The following is an 18,103-nucleotide window of genomic DNA, read 5'->3' as shown; positions in this document are numbered from 1 at the left end:
GACTCAGTTCAGGTAGATTAGTTTTGTTTCCTTAGAACACAATTATTTTATCATATTCCAGAAGATAAATATTCTCTAAGCCATTTAGTTTACTCAGCAAGATAACCAAACCATTCTGTTCTATCGCCACATTGTCAATATATCCCACAATGGCAGTGGGTATCTTCTAAAATTTCCTAAGAAAATTCTCAAAAGGTTATTTGGACATTTACTTTGAAAGCAGATCTCATTTTATTCATGCACATATTTGTTTTCTCCAATGATCTTTAGCTAAAAGTAGTTGTGTAACTCTGAGCTGTGTATTTAATTGCTGCATTCTGGATGGGAGCTGCCTCGACACCATGTGTCAGAGAGCTGCTGACACTAAATAAATACTATGGAATGTATTCATCTACAATAGACACAGCTTATGGAGAGGCTGAAGATGCTAATTCACTGTCCAAAAAGTTTGGCAAAATAATTTCTGCAATAAATACACTGGCTGAATGCATCTACAAGGAAAGGGAAAAAAGGGAAGTGGAAGAAATATGCAATCACTTGATATGGTTTTTTCTCTTGCTAGAAATAGCTCCCTGAAATCATGTGCCTCCTCTGAAGCACTTTCATATAGAGTCTAAAAAATTATGGCACACGACACCAAGTACCTGGGATGGTTTGTGAAGTGGATGTGGGTTTGGGGCTCTTTTGCCCCTTCTCCCCAGCTGCTTTTCTGTGAACCTCCAAGCCTGGCTTTACCCAGATGTGGTCTGTGAGGAGCCTGTTTCTCTATAGATCTTGTTGCAGGCCTGTCACTCCTCAGCCCTGGGTAACCCCAAGCCTGTTAACTCCCAATGCACTTCCCAGGCCCAGCCACCACACATGTGCCGCTGCAGATTAGCGGGGGAGTGTCCTCAGGGCCGGAGGGAACATGGATGGGCTGGCTCCAGGGACTTTTGGCACTGTGGAGATTAGGAGCAGCCTGGCACTGGGCACAGCCTGGCCCACAGTGTCTATTATCAGGCTGCCAACTGCTTCCATTGCCTTGGGAGCGGGCCCCAGATACCACAGCCCTGGCCGTGGCCTTAAGCTGAGACCACAAACAAGCCAGGTTTTTGTGGTTGCTGGGCTTTTTTGTTGTTGTTTCTGATTTTTTTGATTGTTTTGTTGTTTTGTGTTTTGTTTTTTTTTTTTGTAATGCTGCCTACTAGCAACAAAAATGCCTGTGCAGGGAGGCATTCTGGGATACCTTTTGTGTTTTAAATATGGTTTGCTTGGGAGGAACTGGCTTTTCAGAGTAACCAAGAAGATTGTTGAGAAGAAAGCCTATTCAATTTGAGATAGGCCTGGCCACAGGACACCAGATAATTTTAAAGAGATCTGTGACTGGCTACCAGATGAGCTGATGCAAGTCTCAACTAACCTGGGCTGGCTGCATCAACCTTAGGAATGATACCAAAAAAACATGGCATTCAACAGGAATAAAAAGCACTTCACATTTGCATTTCAGTTAGTAAGTAAAACTATTTAACTATTTAACCTGCCTTGCTCTGGCAGGTGGTCCAAGGAAATAAGGCAGGACTGCCCACTGTAAGCCATCATCAGTGTAATGAGCTCGTGTGATTAAACAAATAGCTTTTGGTACAACCACAGTGGAAGACTGAGCAGTTCATTACCTTCCTCACACTGCAGATCTATGACCTGACAAAAACGTGGTGCTTCAGCATGTGAATTCACCTGCTGCACAGTGCCCTTACCTGGGCACTACTGCCACAACCACTCTGTCACTGTTGAGTTTGGAGCACTTGGTGAGTTGCCAAATAAATTAACTGCCCAGCAGTCAGGCTCCATTCCTGCTCTGCTCCAGGCCTTTTACAAAAAGTGCTGACAACTATGGAAGAAAAGCTACGAGGGGAGAACTGTCTGTGGTTTACTAAACCTGTTCACCAAACACGAAAGCTCCAGCTAATATACGGAAAAGAGACTGACAACCAAACAAAAAAACCCCAGCCTGCTCTCTGCAGTGTCACAGTTCCTGGTCACAGTCTGGCACAGTGCTGAGGTGTTAGGCCAAAGGTAAAGGAACCTATAGGCCTGTCCCAGATAGGAGTCCTCTTGTCACAACTCCAAATTACTTCACTTTTGAGCCCGTGAGCTGGAGACTTCCCTGGGGGGGGCTGGGAACGCGGGGTCTCGGGTTTGTTCCTCATCCCGACAGATCAATCAGCCGCCCCTGGGAAGGGCTCAGGAAGGCTGCCCTGGACATCCTGGAGCGCAGCTTCTCCCTGGGAGGGGGCCATACCCGCGGACCGAGGACCCCGGGGGAGGGTCCACGGCCCTCGCCCGCCGCAGGTGAGCGCGCCCGGCCCCGCCCCGGCCCCGCCCCGGCCCCGCCCTGTCCTCCGGCCCCTCCCCTGAATCCCGGTGCCAGCGCGTGTCCCAGGAAGCTGCCGCTGACCCAGCATGGCCACGCGGGTCCAGCCGCTCCTGCCCGTCCTCCTGCTGCTCTGGGGGGGCTGCCTGTGCCCGCCCGCCCGCGCCGGGCTCTACTTCAGGGAGGGGCAGCACTGCTACAAACCAGCCCCGCGCAAGGCTCCCGGGCTCAGGTGAGCTTTGTTCCCCTGTTCCCCCGGGGCTGGGGAAGCCCCCGTCCCCGCTGGAGCTGCCCCCCGGCCACCCCCTGGAGCTGGGACTGTCCCCCGGCCACCCCCTGGAGTTGGGACTGTCCCCCGTCCCCTCTGGAGCCGCCCCCATCCAGCCTCTCCTCGGAGAGCAGCCCGGGGGAAGGGCTGGCCGGGCGCAGCCGCAGCTCGTGGAACCCCAGCACCACCCGGATCGAGGGGTCCCCGGCGGTGCGAGGGGTCCCCGGGGCCGCTCTGTCCCCGCCGGGGTTGGCGGGGAGGGGGGGACACACGGGGACAGTGTCGGTCACGAGACCGCGGGGCAGGGCCCGGTCACGCGCCGCCCGCCGGGCACTCGTTACGAAACTCCGCGGATTCCGCGATTTTTAAAAAAAAAACACCAACCCCCCTCACCTGGCTGGGGATGCCGGCGCTGTAGTTCCTCTTCCCTCCCCGCCGCAGGACGTACCCCCGCCCGCACGAGTACCTGGACCTGTCGGCGCTGCCGCGGAGCTGGGACTGGAGGAACGTGGATGGAGTGAACTACGCGAGCACCACTCGGAACCAGCACATCCCGCAGTACTGCGGGTCCTGCTGGGCCCACGGCAGCACCAGCGCCCTGGCAGGTACGCCCTGCACCCCCTGCCCACCCGCCGGGCTACCCGCGCCCCGGAATCCGTGGTTTTCGGGAGGCCGGGGCAGCTTATCCTCACCCTACTGGCAGCTGGTGTAAGGACGAGGTGCTAAGTCACTGCAGCAAAAACCGGGGCCGAGATGTCTGTGAATACACCGGGAACAGTGGGAATGCCCAGGCTGAAGGGAAGGAGGTTTGGTTTCTGTAGGGAAAGCAAGTGGAGCGAGGCTGTCGAGGGGAGCACTGGCATGCTTAGAAACCTGTTTGCAGAAGGAATGTGTTCACAGCTCCTGCGGGTAAGAACTGGGGGTTCTGCCCTCTCCTCCATGGCAGCAGAAGATGCACAAGCAGTTCTTGTGTCTCCCTCCCTTTTGTGGTACCTCAGCCTGTGCTGCAGCTGCAGAACAAGTGCTCCAGCCCTGCCTGGGAACGAGGAAACGAAAGAAGTTGCCTCTTGTGGGGAGGGCCCGAGGGGTATTTGTTTCAGGAGCCTGGTTATTCAAACAAACTATCACAGCACACAGACAATCTGGTTTCAGCAGCAATCTTCGTATCAAACTTCTGCTTAGGAAAAGGGAAGTAGTGGTTTGCTACAGATGAAGAAAATTCTCTAGAGAGAACACATGATTTACATGCTGCAGAAGTACTGTTTGCATAGGGAGGCTGTAAGAAGATGGACTGTGAAGGACAAATAGAGGAAACTGTGCAGAAAGGGGAAGACAATGCAAGTGCGAGCAGACAGCAGGAATCATGAGGGATACATTCTTAAGAGGTACAAGAATTCAGATGTGTGATACCTGTCAGAATGTAGTGAAGTGCTAGGATAGGTAAAATACAGCAACTTGTTAATTATATAACTTTGGTTAAAACTTAATATGTAGATATGCCAACGTGTAGTTTTAAAAATCAGGGTATTTTTTTTCTTAATTGTTGTGAGTAGTTTAAAGCATTCATTCCTTTTTTTTTTTTTTTCTTCATTAAGACTAGTCTGGCATAATAGTTCCCAGTTCTGTCCAAGTATATTTGAATGTTGTTAGTACTAATAGGATTACAAGTACCAGGGTGGCACAGTTAAGACTGTTAATGCGGGGTGAGAAGCAGTTTATAAATACCCATCAGGAAGCTTTTCTGCCAAGTAAGCTGATTTCTGACAAAATAAGGCAGCAGGGTGGCAATGCCTGTCTGAGATGACAGGATGACAGTGAGATGTTGGTGTAACAGCAAGGAGTTAATTCTGAAAGCTTTTCCTTGCTTTAAGACTGTCTCAGAGCCAGTGACTTGTGTGGGCTTATGCATAAATCTCTACTCTGTGAGAGATGCTGGTGAGAGCTGGTTTTATGATGTGTATTTGAAAACTCTTTGCTGTCAAAGCCAGGAAACAGATCTGAAGTTTTCAGAAGCTTGAAGTAAAAGAGGTCTAGGGCTCTTCAAGGCTTTAGACAGATCTTACTCATCTGCATATTTTTGCTGAGTTTTTAGTGGAAAAAAACCCCTTCTATTGGAAACCCCTACTAATAACTCAGCCTGTGGTTTGAATTAGGTCATGCTGTGCCTCAGTGCTGATAGTGGAGGGTTTTGCAACCACAAGTGCTGTTGTCTGCAAACAGCTACAGGTTCAAAGAAAAGGAGACAGTTTGAACACTACTCGCAAAGTGTAGCCACCCACATATTCCACTCACAAACCCCAATTTCTTCTCTTTACAGACAGAATCAACATAAAGAGGAAAGGAGCATGGCCCTCTGCCTACCTCTCTGTTCAGAACGTCATCGACTGTGCTGACGCCGGGTCCTGTGAAGGGGGAGACCACTCCGGGGTCTGGATGTACGCCCACGACCACGGCATTCCCGACGAGACCTGCAACAACTACCAGGCCAAGGACCAAAGTATGGTGCCTTTGCTTTGCTGTAGGACTCCTCTCCAGGTTTAACAGATCTTAGTATATTAAAAAAAAAAAAGAATTTATTGGGTTTTCAGAATACTGGTTGCTGCTGTTTGACTGACAGAACAGGTTTTCTTTACAGCCCTGTGTGTGTCTCTCCTTACTCCAGACAGACAGTTGTAGCACTAAAACATGCCCAGGCAAGTTTGGACAGCTAAATTGTTTTAATTTAATCTCTTAAATCTGTGACACACAATCTCTAATGTACTGAAATATTTACAAGTGTCACCTCAAGCTAAACAAAGGAGAAATTTAACCTTTGTCTGGTCATGTATGACTGGAATGATTTCTCTGTCTATGGAGAAGCATGTCCTCATCAAAGCACTTGTGTGTATGGACTAAAAAATAGTAACTAGAGATAGTAGGGACTTAAATTGTGGTTTTCAGAAAGGTATTTAGTTCACCAGAGAGAAGACATATTATTAATATCTGCCTCACATAAGTTAAAAAAAAACTTAGTGTCCTATCTTTAATTCACTTGAAGAAAAGCACCCTCCTGCAGTGATAATCTCAATTCTGTTTTACAGAGTGTAAGAAGTTCAACCAGTGTGGGACTTGTGTCACTTTTGGAGAATGTCACGTGATAAAGAACTACACTCTCTGGAAAGTTGCTGACTATGGGTCTGTCAGTGGACGAGAAAAAATGATGGCAGAAATCTACACTAATGGGCCAATTAGGTAAAAAAGAAAATGTTTATCTACAAGTAATATTGGGGCAGAAATACCTGAAGCTCAGTCTAGTGACTGCAGTGTAGTTTTCCACTCTAGCATATGAGAGCAGCTCTGCACTGCTATGCAGACTTCAGCTTGTTTGTACATCAACTGAGCTCAGAATTCAAAACTGTTTTGTAGCCAGGCCCCTGCCCTGATCCCCTGGTATAAAAACTCCTTTCTCTGCTTTATTACAGCTGTGGTATCATGGCTACTGAGAAGCTGGATGCCTACACAGGAGGCCTCTACACAGAGTACAACCCCTCTCCCACAGTGAATCACATCGTGTCCGTGGCCGGCTGGGGCGTGGAAAATGGGACAGAGTATTGGATTGTCCGGAACTCGTGGGGGGAACCCTGGGTAAGGAAGCAGGGGAACAAACACAGCTCTAGGATCACTCTGGAGGGAAGGTGGGGCTTTTCACTTCCAGAGCAGAAGCTGCAGAGCTGGCCTGTGGATACAAAACCTAAAATTTTTGAACTAGACTAACAGTTTAAAAATGAAACTGAACTAAGCTGGAGACAAGGATATTCATCCAAAGCTACTTGATGTCAACTCAGCTCCAAATTCTGCCCTTCTGTGCAGCTCCTGTTGTGGGCAAATGTAAAATTACTTTAGTTGTAGGCAAGAATCAAGTCACACACCTGGAATGGATGAGTGGGATGTAAATCCACCAAAGCAGGTTGCCCCATGAACGCAGTGTTATACTTCCTCTTGAGTGAATGCCTACATTCACTTATAAATAATTCATATTTGGAAGACAGAACAGACTCAACAATCTCCATTTTCTGTAGTTGTGTTTTCTAATTTACAATGCAAATTCAATCCTTTACAGGGCGAAAGAGGGTGGCTGAGAATTGTGACAAGTGCCTACAAAGGTGGGAGAGGAGCAGACTACAATCTTGCTATTGAAGAGGACTGTACATATGGAGATCCTATACTTCCTTGATTCTACGTTGTACATATTTGTTTAGGAATTACTTTGTTTGGAAGCTCCCCTGCACAACCTTTTTTTGTCTAAGACTCTCTCACAGTTCCACAGGCAGTTCTGCAAAATTAGCCCAGATAGCACCACACAAGTGCTTCAAAAAATACAGAGCTGCCTTGAGATAGTTATTTACAATTAATTTGCCCATGAAAGAGTTGTCTGTCTTGATGCACAGTATTGAAATCATACTGACTTAATCACAGAACCTGAATGTGTAAATATCTATTTTTTTAAATACAAATTATGTAGGTGTACTGGAAAGGAAAAAGTATACTCAATATTTGGGTCTAGAGCTTATTTTAAATTCTCTGACAGTACTGAGAAGATGCAAAAAACAAAACTAATTCTGGACATGATAAATTAAAAAACTAAATCCCCTCTTTCCTTGGCCTTCTGGTGAAGCAGAGGTGGTGGAAAGGCATGTAGTTGCTTTTATCCATCAAAATGATATAATGGGAATTATTTTGATCAAAAGATGGTCTAAACATTTCTTAATTAGTCTTTGCTCAAACTCCTTGCTTTAATCTGTGATTGACTGTGCCATTTTTCTCCTAGAGGCAAAGGATAAATTGCCATAACTCAGAACTCCTCACTGATTTGAAGAAATGAGGCAAATTCCCTTCCTTAGTCTTTTAAGTGACAAATCAGTGCCATAGCAAATGTTACTAACTGGCATTGTTAATTGCATTTAATAAACACTTTTTTCTCATAACTGACTGGATATTTATTATAAAAGCTTATTAATTCCTGTGTTTGGTTGTCTCCCCCTGTTGTACTTAAGCTGTCTTAGGTCTAGGCCAGCTGCCCAAAGCTTATCCAGGATGGTGCTGCTTTTACTGGATTTTAACTTGTGAAAGGCCTGATTGACAACAGTCTGTACAGCAGGAGAGTTCAGAATCTAAACCACTGGCTGCTGTCTCAAGAATTGTCATGGTAGCTCAGAATTCCATAAATTAATAATAAAACTTTGAAAGATATCTCTGGAAAAGAAAAAAACACCTTTATTTAAAGGTAATTCATATTCTTGGGTGTATCCTCCACTGTTTGGCATCAACCAGGACAGAGCAGAGATAATTACAAAAACAAAGCCACAAGAAGCAGTAATGAAACTTCTGCACACATTCATCTTCTTGGACAGCAGTGGAATTCTGACATGGTAATTAAACTTACCAGTAACATCTGATGCATCTATTTACCAGAAAATAGATTCTGAAAGGTAACACACACATAGAATTCATCTCCCACTACAAAACTATCCTTGATTGTTACAACTCCACTTGTGTTGCACAAAATGGGTTTTTTCATAGCAGTAAATATGTAGGATATTTAGAATTCTAATAGAATGCAAAGGGGAGAAAGAGGCATTGGGGTTTCTCTGCTGCACAGAGCTAATCACACAAATCCCTTTTTTTACAACTTGCAATATCAAAGCCTAGAGCATTCAAGATGTATTCAGAGAATTATCTACAAAGTGTTTTTAGTAGGAACTACCTTCCCCACTCTTCAGGTTCTGGGCATCACACAAAGAATGAGTGCCAAATTCACTAAGTAACAAAAATAACGTTCTTTTAAACAAATCTGTTTCTCTCTTGCTCTCCCCTTCAGAACATTCAGATTTATACTGATTTGTGGAACAACAGAAAATCCTTCAGTATTATTCCATTTGCTAAATTACATTAACAGTCCTCTGATAGGAAATACAAACAGTCCTCTGACAGGAACTTCAAGGTCACCACACAAGTCAATCAAATGCCCTTCAGCCCTTTCCTCCTTATTTTGTTAGTTTTGTTGGTTTTGTTGTTGTTTTCTTTTTGCTGCTGCACTGCCCAGTTACAAAACCTTACTGGTGGAGAGTGTGGCAAAGTAGTGATCATGTGCTCTGCAGTCTTGATACTTTCCACTGCTTAGTTCATCATAATGAAGTTAGATTTGCAATGAGCTTAAAAAGAAAAAAAAAAAAAGAGACAGTGTTCAGTACATTACTCTGAGTCAGTGATTTATCTGCTTGCATGTGGATTTCTGCATTATGTAAATAATTCGGATTTTAGGGTCTGGAAAATGTTTTTGTTTTAGGATAGGAGAGTATTATGACAGAATACAGTGTATTATGACAGACTACTTCCCTTCCTCTCCTTTCTTTACTGCAATGCTAGTTCTCAAAAAGCAGTATTTATCTCCAGTTCCTCACTACTACCCCCAGATTCTTGATTACAGGAAAATTGCTAAACACAGGCCCCTAAAAGGGAAGTTGTCTGTCAAAACATCTGGCAGTAATTTTTAGCAATCCTCCTCCTAAACATTATTTGCAGTTGTAACTTACACAAATGGAAGCAGGTGTGCAAGGAATAAATGGACTTACCTATGAACTCAGTGACAGGATCATGTTCACCTTCTGTTTTTATAGTACCTGCAATACTTTCGTTCTCCAAGATTGGAAGAAAAAGCTGTACAAAGTCTGAGGTATATGGAGGAGCAATCACATCGAGCACCTGAAACAGCAGAAAAAACCAGATTACTCTTCCACTTACAGGGGTAGTAGGGACAATATTTAATTCACATACTAGTCTTGAAAGTATACAAGTACTTGCACTTAGGACCTCTTGTTCTCCATACAAATAATTAGCTATGTATTCTTGAGGTGCTCTGCCCAGCACCTTATTAATTCCAGAAGTCAGGAATTAGTAGGACTAAGTCACATCCTTGTGAATACTGATACACATACATTGCTCAGAATCTGATCTCAGAACTCGAAATGTTTCTGAATCCAAGGCAAGCTGATTTAATATCCAAACACATACAACTAATATTAAACTTTAGATGTCAGTAAATGCAGTTCTTGCCGCTGACCTCTGTCACAAAGTATCTGATGAGCGAGATATCCGTGTCCAGCTTCTCCAGGCACTTGCGGATGTAGCTGACAACGGGCAGGACGTACCCTCGGCTGAGCAAGTGAACCATCCTGTCCAAGAGAGTCTTCTTCAATTCCAGCTGGTGGTGCAGGGAGGGAAGAACCAACAGATCAGAACTTCCTCTCAGAAGCCTGTGATTTTTATCGCTTCAATATCTGATATGTTACATTTTAACCATGACCACAGTCCTAAACTAAGCTCTCCAAACTGCTCTGACAGCAAAAGCCATTAACTTCAATAAGTGTAACTAATATGAAGGAACACAAATACTGCATCCTTTGAGAGTCACCTGCTCCATCACATCCAGCTGGGAATGTTCTGTTTCAAAGAGCTTGACAAGAAGTTGTAGGACTTGGGGATGAAGCAGCTGATGGCATGTACTGATCTGCAAACAAGGCAGCAAAGTCAGATGCTCAGAACTGCAATTTAAAAACCAATGCAGCAGTCTTTATCAGACAAGTTTACATTGATGTTCAGTGCCAAACGGAAATTCATTTAGAGAACTATTCTACCATTTCTTTCTTTGATGCCCAAGTTTTCCTAGTGTAAATAATGCTGGGCTGAAAAAACCAAATAATTAACTCTGAATAGATTCATCTCTATATTTAGTGACTCACTGCAAACAACAGGCATTCAATGGACTGGTTGTTACAAGCATCAAAATTGTTCTTGCTCTCCAGCAAAGCTTTAGATACACTCTTACCTCATCTAATAGTGCCAGGTGAACTGGAGTGTGATCAGTCTGCAGTTGGAAGTATCGTGGTTCTGACACTGTCCAATCCACCCACTTCAGCACACCCATAGCCACCACTGGGAACCTACAGAAAGAGAGATCACTTCAGCACAGGAGCATGAAAAATAAAGGAAAGTTTTACTAGGAAGACAAAGCAATCTGTCACCTTTTCCCAGTGGCACAGAAAAGCATGTTCTGTGACCCAAAGATGACAAGTTGCGTGTGAAAGGCAGGATTTATGTGTTCATGAGAGATTCCAGAGAGTCAGATGGACAATTCTGAAAGCTGCTTTCAGACCACATCTTCACATATTCTAGAGCGAGGATGCCCTCACAGAGTAGCCCATAAAGACATCTCCCTTTAGCAGCACTGCCTCTCCTAAATAATACTTTTCTTCCAACAACTGAAGCTTGGGACCAGCCTCTCTGCTCACCTGATGCACTGATAGAGGGTGCTCAGCTCTGCAACCAACTCTGATGCTCCTTTGTTCTCATTGCAACACAGATTGTGAACAGTTTCAATGGCTTTTGAAGTCGACTTGAGTTCGTCCTTGTTTATGCTGACTCTCTTGTTCTGAAAAATTATTGCAAAGTTTGAATACAAGAGTTGTGAATATACTTTTATGGTAGTATTTGATCATCAGGTTCTACATTCTTTAGTCATGGCAGCTGAAGCCAGAAACAGTTTATATTCAAATAAGTAACTTCATGACCACACATTTCCTGCAGCACAGTCAGGCTGCTGTAGGTAAAAATAATGTTATTCACAGAGCTGAGCATTACCTTTTTCCACATCTCTACCACACTGGCTGCATAAGCCAGTATGTGAATATATTTATGTTTGTGGTCCTGGTTGATCTTAGCACCTGGCTTAAACAAGGACTGCATGAAGAGGTCCAGAAAGGCAGGTACTCGAATCTGTGAAGAAAATGAATTGTCTGTCAGAGCTTGAGAATTAGGAGAGATGATTAAAAATACAGTTTTCACATCTGATATATCTAACATAGAAAGAGATAATACACACTTCCCCTTGAGAGTAGGTTAGACAGTTTTCTGAAGAGACCCAGAGTTTTACGGAAAAAAAATAAAAATTAAAAAAAAAGGAAAACAGAATTACAGACTATATTGCTAAAGTATCTAAATGCCATCATATTTGTTACCAGAATCTATGTTAGAATGAGGCAGTGAGAAATATGAAATGTGTCATTTAGGCCTGCTTATAAGAAACTGCAGAAGTGGGCAGGTTTTTGATCAAAAGATTTAATTCGTTGCCATCTTTATGTCCTCTTGCAAATTTCTTTAATTTAACTATATGTAAAAGGACAACTTGGAATAATTAAAAAAAACAACAAAAAATACCAAGAAGGTAATGCAAAACAGAATACAAGTAGCAGTTTCACATTTAGACATTACTTACAATTATAGAGGGACGAGTGCTAATATAATTTTTGTGTCCATACAACACTTAGCACAACAAGACATCACGTTTCTGAGTGCTACTGCAATAGAAATAAGTATCAGAGGTTATAAACAGGTAACTACTAACCAGTTCTACTGGAGGTGGGTCCATGCTTGTAAACATTTTGAACAGGACAGTGATATCTGCTGGATTCAGAGCTCCTTTGGACAGCATTGCACCAAGAGCCTGACATGCTCGGGGATAGGAGGCTGCAGTACCCAGTGCTAGAGTGATCTGACTGGCATCGTGGCCTCTGCATGAAGAGCAAACACACACAGTGCCTTATTTTCTTAATTCAGTGACTTATTTTCTTAATTCAGTGACTTATTCTCTTAATTCGGACATTTTAGTTTAAGCCTCACTGTGTCAACAGGCCACATCCTTTGGAATGCAATGCCTTAGGGCTGAACCCCTTGTTCTGGGTAAGTACAGTTTGTTTTTAAGATGTTCATAGGATAGTAAAAATACATATTTCTTAGTAGACAGAAACTTTACTTCTTTGCTTTTCCAATTTCAGGTTGCCCTGGTACAGGGCACTGAACTTTTCTGCTGTTCTACAGACGAAAGCCTGCTACAAGAGCTGCTGTGTTGCAGCTAAGGATTCTCCTTTTGCCTGTAAAAGGTAACTAAGATGAGTAAAAGACAGCAGTTTGCAGATTCTGGTGACTTATATTTTAACTGATAGTGTACTTCCCACTTACTTCTCATGGGCGTATCGCTGCACCTCCTGAGCGATCCTCCTGACAGCCGACCCTCCCTGCTCCTCCTGGGCCAGGATGGACATCATGGACTGGGCAAAAAGGTAAGTGTGTTCCCCATGGCACACCATCTTCTGTGAAAGCACACAGCACAAAGCTTACCAGTCAACAAGGAACCTCCCAGCCTTCTGCTGTGGTTACACTGTCGTGAGAGCGAAGGGCAAAAACAAACGGCAAAATTGCAAAGGAAAAAAAACCAAAACAACACACAAAAAAAACTAAGCAACAAAACCAAAAACCCCAACAGCCAAGAACTGATAGAATAAAGCATTGATACCAAGCATAAAGAAATGGCTAAATTGATAACTTCATTTCTTAAATGCCAAAACTGAGAGGGAAATCTCTTTTACTTACACTTGGTACTTTCTCTGCAGTATTTAAACAGTATGAGAAGTACAAAGTCACTCAAAAATCATCAGGTTATTTCACAACATATGAACATATGGTGGGTTGATTTAGATGGTAGCTTTCACATTGATGTGAATGATAAAATAATTATTGTAATTTGCCAAGGGTCTGACAAGACTGATCTTAGCATTTCACATTAAATGTGAAAGATGACATTTCTACCTTCACCTTTTTACAATCCATTTAATAAATATAAGAAGTGTCATAGAGTCAAGCCAAGGAATTCCTGGTCACAGAACAACCAAAAAGCATAGATTTCTGGGTTTTAACTCAGATACACCTTCTCAAGATTTTGCAGGAAATCAAGACTCTCTATGATCTCACACTGATCTGTATCTCCTAACCAGAAAGGAAAACACTTCTTTTTCCACATGAAAAGGAAAAAACCCAAAACCTCAAAAAAGAAACCCAACAAAAACAAACAAACAAACAAAACCCCAAAAAACAACTTACAGCAAACTCAGGGAGGTTTTTTTCAAGGTTTTCTTCCCCTCCATCCAAAATTGTTGCCAGAGATGTACGCAGGACTCTGGAAAATACTTCTAGCTGCTGACATGCTGTTGAAACACTGGTTATTTCCCCTTGATATCCAGCATCAGATATAAGCTACAAAAACATCATAAAAAACTTGATATTTATATTTCAGATATCCTAACAAGTCTAGAAGAACATACAAAATGCAAGATTCACTTTGCATACACTTATTGGAATTACGTTCATATCATAGTTTACAGAAAAGGAAACCAATAAAGATGTAGCAAAAATAAAGCAAACCATAATAACATAAACTATCTCAGAGCACAGCAAGATATAACATTTTTTGTCCCAGAAACATACAGAAGTGACTGAAACATTCCACTGCAGCAGAAACCCAAGATTTTCAAATACAGATCAAAGGGAAAACAAACCAACAAACCAAGCAAAAAATTTCCACAAATATAAAAAAAAAAAAAGGAAATAAAAGCCACACTCCAAAAAAACCTCAAAAAGCAGTACTTCAAACTGGGAAACTACATGTACTGTTTGTAACTTATAGCACAACTCCTCCCACCAATAAGTTCTATTAGTAGGAATACATAAAAGACACAAGCAAGACCACAGCTAATATTTGAAGCCAGAACAACCACCCCTTTATGAATATTCTTATTTATTAGACTTGAGTGTAGTACCTTCACAGTAAAATTAAGCATTAAACAGTCAGGATGAGCTTCTGCCAATTTGTAAAAGAGATCTCTCCACGTTGTATGTGCTATCATTTGCTCAAGCCAGGCTGGAGTCTGAAAAGATTAGAGCAACAGAGAGAAACTTAACAATATCTACTTGTCAAGATCATTAAAAGTAAGGCTTTTACCTCTCAGGGACTCCTGAGAGTTGTTCTACAAAAATTTATTACAAAGGATGCATTCCAAGTTTCCAAGTTCTCTAAACCTCTGAGGACTCCAGTGAGACAGAGTTGGTTTTCTGAAACCAGTTTTTTCTTAAAACAAAGAGTTTTGAAGATACAATTTCCCTTCCCCCACCATCTGCTACTCCATCGGATGAAGGCATTTAGGGAGGACCCACTCGAGCAGAGACAGCAACATGGATTCCATGCACACCTCTCCTTCCTCTGTAAAGATGGAATCTGCTTTCCGAGGGTCAAAATGCTTGATAAGTAAGCTCTTTAAATGGTTTTCTACAGTCTCCTGAACTTGCATTGGCTCAACACCTGTAGAGAAGGAACAGAAAGCTTGGCAGATGCAATCCAATCAAACATCGTAGCAACACCTTACATTTTCCAGCGAAAACAGAAACTACTCCCAAATTTACCAACACAGAGATGATCAGAGGAGAGGCATCAGTTCTACTATTGAGCCATACTGATACAGACAGATTTACAGATTCTCTACCTTTTTTCCTAAATGTTTAGGATGATAGGCAGGTCACACTAGTCCCTTTCTCTCACCCTCATCAGACACACAAACAGCAATGTCAGCCATCCCAAAGGACTGGTACTGGGCATGATACCAAAATGCAAGTGTACCCGAACCACAGAAGGGATCAGCAGGGCTGGGGAACAAACCCACCCTACTACAGACTGAAGTTCATCCTTTTAATATACTGGCCATCAGTAGCTTTGACAGTCTTCTATAAAACAATATACAAATAGTAGCAAGTAGTTCTACGTTTCTGAACTCAAGAGAATAGTAATTCTGGTGATTTGTAAACAAAAGTTTACACTAAATGAGGGACAGAGATACCACAAGATAATGCTGAATATGTCTTGCAAGGGGTTTAATATGTAATTCTTGTCTCAGAGAATACAGGTTCTCTATATGAGAATCCTTAGTGTAACCACTGATACACTGAGAAGGAATAGTAACTAGCAACAAGGTAATTGTTTTTTTCAATTTAAATTATTTATTCTATTACAAAATATCAAACATTTCTAACACTATCTGTGTAATAGCTCTCTTGCTCTTTGGGTGAAAACAAAAAGAAACTATCTTATGCAGTTGTTTCAACTATAAAAAGTCTTTATAACACAGCCTGTTGGCATTTCAAACTGTTCATCAACAGATTACTTCATTATTCTCTGAGCAGAATTATTACAAAGGGTTTAGCCACATAGTAGATGAAAACTTTATAACAATCTATTTCCTATATATGATCAAATTTGCTATTGATTCAGATATTTCTGACAAAAGAAAGACTACAGACCCAAACTATACTGTATCACTTATTGTACCTGTTTGAATGAGCCACTCTGCCAGCAAATTTACAGTCTGTGCCACTGCAGTGTAGTTTTCAGAGAGGAGCTGGATTACATTCTCGGGAGAACCTCCTGCTTGGAAATATCTGATGAAAGGATTACAAAAGAACTGTTTGAGTCAAATCGAAAAGTAAAAACCAACTGAACTCTAAATAAAGGGAAAACAATAGCACCATTTGCACATTTTCACATGCACTTCCATACAAAGTGACAACACCACACCTTTAACACACATAATGTGCTCCATAACACACTTCATGTCACACTCACCTCTTCAACGTGTTAAAGATAGACGGCTCCATTATATAGTCAGGGGTTGAAAATTTCTTCAGGCACTCTTGCTGGACTTCAGCATCATCTTCCCCCTCCCCATCCTCATCATCTTGCTGTTCACAAGCACAGTCCAGTCACACCCCTCTCCTGTCCTGTCTCCCCCCATACTATTTAGGACACTTTTTCCCACAGAAACACATCCACCTGCTCCCCGCACGAATAGAGCTTCTGAATGGAGAATCACAGAATCACTGAGGTTGGAGAAGACCTCTGAGACCATCGAGTCCACCCTGTGCCCGATGCCCACCTTGTCACCCAGCCCTGAGCACTGAGTGCCACGTCCTTGGACACCTGCGGGGATGGAGACTCCAAACCTCCCTGGGCATCCCACTCCAATGTCTAATCACCCCTTCCGCGAAGAAATTCTTCCTAATGTCCAACCCAACCCTCCCCTGGCACAGCTTAAGCCTGTGTCCTCTCGTCCTGTCGCTGGTTGCCTGGGAGCAGAGCCCGACCCCCACCCGGCTACAGCCTCCTTCCAGGTGGCTGCAGAGAGGGATAAGGTGACCAACTTTTAAGTTTTGCAGCTGGATCCCTCCCTGTAGCCCCCTCCAGCCCCAGGCCACACCGCCCGCACCGGCACTGGGCGCTCCTCGCCTCAGCTCGGAGCCGCAGGGCGGGCGGGCCCCGAGGCCGCTCTGGGACCCTCCCGGGGCTGCCCCTCGGCCCCGTCCCGGGGCTCCCCTGGGCCCTCACCGCGCCCCCGTCCGCCTCGCTGCCCCACTCGGCCGCGCTGCCCTCGAAGTAATCCGCGTCCTCCATGGCTCCTCCCGGCTCCTCCCGCAGCCGGAACGGGCGGGGCGGCGCCGAATGGCGGCAGGGCAGGGGCGGGGCGGCCGCCATGGGCGGGGAAGGGAGCCCGGGATGGGCGGGGAGGGGAGCCCGGGATGGGCGGGGAGGGGAGCCCGGACACCCTCGGGACAGGGCTCGTCCCGGGCACGGCCTGCGGGGAGACGGGCGGGACACGGCACAGTCGGGGGGGAGCAACGTCGGGGGGGAAAAGGAGCCCTGCCCTGGTCTGCCCTGCCAGACCTCCCAGAGCCTCCCAGCGCAGCGACAGTCGGACGGGAATTGCAAAGGAAGAGGGAAAAATGGGATGTGCAGCTCCATGGGATGTGTTCTCCATGGGATGTGCAGCTCCATAGGATGTGCAGTTCCATGGGATGTGCAGCTCCAGGGGATGTGTTCTCCATGGGATGTGCAGCTCCATAGGATATGTTCTCCATGGGATGTGCAGCTCCATGGGATGTGTTCTCCATGGGATGTGCTGTTCCATGGGATGTGCAGCTCCATAGGATATGTTCTCCATGGGATGTGCAGCTCCATAGGATATGTTCTCCATGGGATGTGCAGCTCCATAGGATATGTTCTCCATGGGATGTGCAGCTCCATAGGATATGTTCTCCATGGGATGTGCAGCTCCATGAGATGTGCTGTTCCATGGGATGAGTTCTCCATGGGATGTGCAGCTCCATGGGATGTGCTGTTCCATGGGATGTGTTCTCCATGGGGTGTGCAGCTCCATGGGATGTGCTGTCCTGGCTGCAGCTGGGTAATAGCAGTTCCCTCCCTCACACTTTGTGAAGTGTCAAAAGGATGGTAAACAACAGCAAGTTGATAGAAATAATGAAATTTATGGTAGAATTGGAATACTAAAAAGTAAGGGCGGGGGGAAAGGAAGGATAACTTTGAGGAACGAAAGTGGTAAGATCTTTAGGACCAGATTTTAATAATAAAGTTTGAGGCCCAGCATGGGTGTAGCTCTGATCATCCAAAACTTGCCAGAGAATAACATTAAGTAACATTTCTGCCTTTTCTCATTACATTTGAAGTGTTTGGGTGTTACTTTCAGTCTAAGACAAAATCCTGAAGTCTTTGATCT

At 44.1% G+C, this 18,103-nt stretch overlaps 2 protein-coding genes across 3 annotated transcripts; one reads left to right on the top strand and one right to left on the bottom strand.

Moving 5' to 3' along the window:
• Positions 1–2,362: 2,362 nt before the first annotated feature.
• Positions 2,363–7,582, top strand: CTSZ (cathepsin Z). Its single transcript, XM_032704779.1, has 6 exons — positions 2,363–2,582; positions 3,060–3,223; positions 4,936–5,115; positions 5,699–5,849; positions 6,080–6,242; positions 6,718–7,582. Exons 1-6 carry the CDS (start codon positions 2,440–2,442, stop codon positions 6,829–6,831), a joined length of 915 nt encoding a protein of 304 aa, XP_032560670.1. The 5' UTR covers positions 2,363–2,439; the 3' UTR covers positions 6,832–7,582.
• Positions 7,583–7,849: 267 nt separating this feature from the next.
• On the bottom strand, positions 7,850–17,043 carry NELFCD (negative elongation factor complex member C/D). Of its 2 annotated transcripts, none has more exons than XM_032704773.1 (15): positions 16,918–17,043; positions 16,159–16,274; positions 15,865–15,974; positions 14,735–14,844; positions 14,306–14,413; positions 13,590–13,742; positions 12,672–12,802; positions 12,058–12,223; positions 11,295–11,429; positions 10,946–11,085; positions 10,483–10,597; positions 10,069–10,164; positions 9,718–9,858; positions 9,230–9,359; positions 7,850–8,809 (listed from the first exon to the last, which is right to left on the bottom strand). In XM_032704773.1, the coding sequence occupies exons 1-15, from the start codon at positions 16,981–16,983 to the stop codon at positions 8,775–8,777; spliced, it is 1,752 nt and encodes a 583-aa protein (XP_032560664.1). In that variant the 5' UTR covers positions 16,984–17,043; the 3' UTR covers positions 7,850–8,774. The 2 variants fall into 2 exon arrangements, with proteins under 2 accessions (XP_032560664.1, XP_032560665.1); XM_032704774.1 differs by lacking the exon at positions 16,918–17,043 and adding an exon at positions 16,799–16,814 and having other exon boundaries at positions 7,975–8,809.
• Between the last annotated feature and the right edge of the window lie 1,060 nt (positions 17,044–18,103).

The sequence above is a fragment of the Chiroxiphia lanceolata genome, chromosome 17 (assembly GCF_009829145.1).
Source record: "Chiroxiphia lanceolata isolate bChiLan1 chromosome 17, bChiLan1.pri, whole genome shotgun sequence".
NCBI classification, from domain to species: domain Eukaryota; kingdom Metazoa; phylum Chordata; class Aves; order Passeriformes; family Pipridae; genus Chiroxiphia; species Chiroxiphia lanceolata.
The sequence above is the reverse complement of the archived record's forward strand: the minus strand, read 5'-3'. Positions and strand labels throughout refer to the sequence as shown.